This window comes from Podarcis vaucheri (assembly GCF_965113315.1).
Source record: "Podarcis vaucheri genome assembly, chromosome: 4".
NCBI classification, from domain to species: domain Eukaryota; kingdom Metazoa; phylum Chordata; class Lepidosauria; order Squamata; family Lacertidae; genus Podarcis; species Podarcis vaucheri.
In genome coordinates, this window is record NC_138762.1 from 24,703,639 (window position 1) to 24,708,450 (window position 4,812).

At 47.4% G+C, this 4,812-nt stretch overlaps 1 protein-coding gene across 2 annotated transcripts; it reads left to right on the forward strand.

The window, feature by feature from the left end:
- The first annotated feature begins 1,533 nt into the window (after window positions 1-1,533).
- On the forward strand, window positions 1,534-4,552 carry LOC309531515 (uncharacterized protein C11orf87 homolog). 2 transcript variants are annotated; one of them, XM_082221085.1, is made up of 2 exons: window positions 1,534-2,144; window positions 2,901-4,552. In XM_082221085.1, the coding sequence occupies exon 2, from the start codon at window positions 3,068-3,070 to the stop codon at window positions 3,527-3,529; it is 462 nt and encodes a 153-aa protein (XP_082077211.1). In that variant the 5' UTR covers window positions 1,534-2,144; window positions 2,901-3,067; the 3' UTR covers window positions 3,530-4,552. The 2 variants fall into 2 exon arrangements, with proteins under 2 accessions (XP_082077211.1, XP_082077212.1); XM_082221086.1 differs by lacking the exon at window positions 1,534-2,144 and adding an exon at window positions 2,611-2,787.
- Window positions 4,553-4,812: the final 260 nt, after the last annotated feature.

Here is a 4,812-nt window from a genome sequence, read left to right on the forward strand (position 1 = left end):
CCCTGATTTGGCCACTGGTCCCATCACCTCCTGGCAAATAGAAGGGGAAGAAATGGAGGCAGTGAGAGATTTTACTTTCTTGGGCTCCATGATCACTGCAGATGGTGACAGCAATCACGAAATTAAAAGACGCCTGCTTCTTGGGAGAAAAGCAATGACAAACCTAGACAGCATCTTAAAAAGCAGAGACATCACCTTGCTGACAAAGGCCCGCTATGGTTTTCCCAGTAGTGATGTATGGAAGTGAGAGCTGGACCATAAAGAAGGCTCATCGCCGAAGAATTGATGCTTTTGAATTATGGTGCTGGAGGAGACTCTTGAGAGTCCCATGGACTACAAGAAGATCAAACCTCTCCATTCTGAAGGAAATCAGCCCTGAGTGCTCACTGGAAGGACAGATCCTGAAGCTGAGGCTCCAATACTTTGGCCACCTCATGAGAAGAGAAGAGTCCCTGGAAAAGACCCTGATGTTGGGAAAGATGGAGGGCAGAAGGAGAAGGGGACAACAGAGGACGAGATGGTTGGACAGTGTTCCTGAAGCTACCAGCATGAGTTTGACCAAACTGCGGGAGGCAGTGGAAGACAGGAGAGCCTGGCGTGCTCTGGTCCATGGGGTCACAAAGAGTCAGACCCGACTGAACAACAACAACAACCCTGATTTGGAGAAGCCATCCCAGTTTCTGATTTGATCCCGGAATGTCCCACTTTTCTTTAGGATGTCCCTATTTTCATTGGAGAAACGCTGGAGGGTATGGAGTTATCCGACCCCCGAGCCTTCTGAAGGTAATCCTGTATAGGGAAGGTGTTTTTTTTTAATGTTTAATGTTTTTATGTATGTTGGAAGCTGCTCAGGGTGGCTAGGGCAACCCAGTAAAAAGTGTGGGGTATAAATAGTAAAATTATCATTATGGGATGGGACCTCCCTATTTTCATCAGAGAAATATTGGAGGATATGGACTAAAGTGGGGGAATCATAGAAATGTAGAGTGGGAAGGGATCCTGGGGGTCATCTAGTCCAACCCCCTACAATGCAGGAATCTTTTGCCCAGCGTGAGGCTTGAACCCACCACCCTGAGATCAAAAAAGTCTCATGCTCTAATGCTACCTGGATTGGCTGTAAATTAAAAGGCAGGCAGGCAGGTTGCTTGGGGCTGGTTGAGGGCAGACTAAAGTTGGTGGGACAGGTACCCCATTCACCCTAATGGAGCGACCTCCATTATACTGCTCTGTATTATAAATAGGAGTTATCTTATTTTTGAAGGAGCATTAAGGCTTGCTTGTGGTGATGGATTAGGCAAAGGTGGGCATTATAACTGGGCTTCACTTATGGCCTTGTTTGGCTTGTGGGCGAGACAGGGATGGCAGTACAAATATAACCACCCTAAACCCTGGCACTTTTCTTTTCTACCCTTGAGCATAGCTGTCAACTTTTCCCTTTTTTTGCGAGGCATCCTATTCGGAATAGGGGAATTTCCCTTTTTAAAAAAGGGTAACGTTGACAGCTATGCCCTTGAGGCGTTGTGTTTTTAGGACCCGCCTTATTTTTACCCTAGCGGGTTGTTTCAAATGTCGCGTTTTCATGCCCTGGGACCTTAAAAGAGTGAAGGGTAATAAATAATAACGGGGGGGGGGGGAGGGACGCGCGCGGGAAACTTCTGAACGGTCGCGTAGCTTCGTTTGGCTCAATCGGTTATGGATTAGGGAGGAGGAAGAACGCGATTTATTATATATTTTTTAACCATTTAACCGTGTGAGGGGGTGGGGTGCAGCAAAATAAGGTGTTATGGGAACAGTGAGGAGGAGGAGGAGACCCGGGAGAGCGTCGCCTGAGGGGGAGCCAGGCCTCTTTCCCGAGCGCCTCAGCCCCTCCGCCTGAGGGAGAAGAAACAAAAGCCGGTGAGGCGGCGGCGGCGGCGGCGACGAGGCACAGGGGGAGCGGCGGGAAGCGGAGCCCAGTCAGAGGCTCCTGGCTGCGTGACGTCACCGCCCGGGCTGGCTATAGGCTGGCCGCTGAGCTCTCCGAAGCGGCGGCGGCGGCGGCTCTGCCCGCTTCATTCAGCGCTTTCCGCAGCCTGTGTGCACTCGGGGGGCTCCCTCGCCAGCGACGCACAGACCGGGCACAACTCCCCGCAGCGGAAGCCCAGGTAAGGGAAGGGGGCGACGTCTCTTTTTCGCCGGGGTCCGCTTCCCGGCGGACCTCCCCCCACCCCACCTCTGCCTCTCGTCAGCCTTTCCCCCCCTCAGGGTCTCCTCTCGCGAAACAGCCTGAGGGGTTGGCTTTGGTGGGGGGGGGCGGCGGCGGCCGTGGGGTGGGATGGGGGGCAGCCCCAGAAGGTGCACGAGGAGGGAGGGGGGGTCTGCACAAGTCCAAACTTTGCCAGCCTCTGGAACTTGGTCAGGCTATTTGGGGGGGGGGGGAACACACGCCTACCAAGCTGCTGAGTAATTTGAGAAAATGAGGTTGCCAATGCACTATGGACTATGTATATTTTGGTCTATATAAATTAAAATTTTATATCTATCTATAGATATTCGGAAATCTATATGTCTACATATCACTAGAGAGATATGTATCGCTATGTGATTCTCCCTGTTTTCCCGAGATTTGGGAGGCAGCAGGGACCCGATAGGATGCGGTCCTCAATTTCCAAGGCGCTCTCTTGCGTGTTTAAATCGCTCCATCGACAACCCACCCTACCTCAGTCATTGTTCTAGATGCCGCCCGCTGAAGTGTGTTTAGTTTTGGGGGATGGGGGAGACCTCTGCAGCTGGAAAGATTAATTTGAGGTAGCGGCGGTTAAGGGGGGAAATAATAGAAGATGAGAGGGGAGTATCATAATGGTTTTCTTTTAAGCCAGGGAAGACACATTTAATTTTTTCCTCTTTTTTCCATTTTGCAGGCTGGATCTTCCTTTCCTCCTTAGCGAAGGAGAAAAAAAGAGGGAGGGAGCGTGAAGGACTGTGTGAAGGCAAGGCATTTCCCCGAAACATTGCCAGCATCCCAGCTCGAGCATCTGCAGCGAGAGAGGACGAGAGAGGATCCTCGTCTTGACGAAAAGCCTCCTCAATGAGTGCCAAGCTCTCCAAGGAGTTGAGGCTCTCCCTGCCGCCCTGCCTCTTGAATAGGACATCTGGCTCTTCAAATGCCAGTACCACCTGCGTCGTGCAAATGGGGCAGCTCTTCCAGTCTTTCTCTTCCACTTTTGTTTTAATTGTTCTGATCGCCCTCATCTTCTGCCTGATTCTCCTCTCCCTCATTACTTTCCATGTCCACAAGAGGAAGATGAAGAAACGGAAAATGCAAAAGGCTCAGGAGGAATACGAACGGGACCACTGCAGCACCACCAGCGCTGAGGCAGGAGGTTCGTGTGAAATACCTCAAGGAAGAGAAACATCCAAGCTGGGAAGAACCACCCAGGATTCTAATATCCAGTGTACTTCTGCTCCAGAACCACAGAAAACACATCCTGAAAGATCATGTTTGGACACAGATACTCCAGGGCTTTTGCACACAGTGGTATTGTCTTGATTTTCTTTCCTTTTTATTTTCTGTGGGGACCTCACCAAAAGACACTGTTTGGTGTTTGTACATATTTGAGTGGTTATCATTATAATCTTGAAGAAGATGAAGAAGAAAAAATATTATTATTATTATTACTACTACTATTATTAATAAGGAAAGAAGCAACCAGAAATCAAACGCATGACAAATTTCATTGCGTTTCTCATTGACTTTTTGCAAAGGGAAGGATGCATCTTTATTTATTTTCCTTTCAGAGAAGACAAGAAAAAGCTGCACAGTGCTACCAAATATAAAGTAATCTGCCCTGAAAGAAAAGGTGCAGACAGTACAATTGTGATGTACATATATAAATGATCTAGATTATATATAACAGCATATCTCTATTTCCCTACCCTTCTTTGTTGGAGATTATCCTTAAGTGTCATGATATTTAAAGGACTGTATCACTGGCCAAGAATGAAAAAGGGAGGGAGAGATAACGGGGGCGGGGGGGCAGAAAGGGAGAGACTACTTCTAAACATGCTTTTGGACTTTTGTCTCAGTGGCACTGGCAAGGTGAGGGGACTGTTCTGTTGACCAATTTGCAGTGAAGCATGAAAGATCTGACCTTTTCGTAAGGTTTCTTGTGTCAATAACAGTTCTCCCCTCCTCCTCTTTTCCAACACCATCACTCTCTTTTAAGAGATTGGCATAAAAAAATAAAACCACCTGCCCCTGATTAAGCATAAGCAAATAAAAATTGACCCTCCATCAACTGATGCTGATCTCCTTTTTAATTTTTTTAATTCCTCTCGCTTTCTCTCTCTCTGCAGTATTATATACCCTGTGCCCTGCAAAGCTGCGTATGCCAAACAGACTAGCTATGCTTCTATACCTATATCTATTATCTATGGGAGGGACTGGGGTTGTAACTCCACAGGAATGTTTTGGGTTGTATCTTTCTCTGTTTATCTCTTTAGGCATTTTCAATTGTAACAACCTTTTTCTTATATTAAATCTGGAATAAGATACCTTTTGTGGTGACCAAAACCAAGGTGATTGCAGTAATTTATTTTTATCCTTGAATCTTTGAAAAAGTTTCCACATTGCTAGTGTTGTAGGAAATCTTATTTCAGATGACCCTCAGGGTCCCTCCTAACTCTACAGTTCTTTGAGTCTGTGTTGAGATTCTTGCATTGCAGGGGATTGGACTAGATGACCCTCAGGGTTCCCTGCATCTCTGTGATTCTGTGATTTTATGCTACATTCTAAGCACCATCCTTTACCGCGTTATTCTTAACTTACAGTTT

Coding starts and splice junctions, on each gene's coding strand:
- LOC309531515 (XM_082221085.1), top strand. CDS start 3,068: ATGAGTGCCAAGCTCTCCAAGGAGTTGAGGCTCTCCCTGCCGCCCTGC.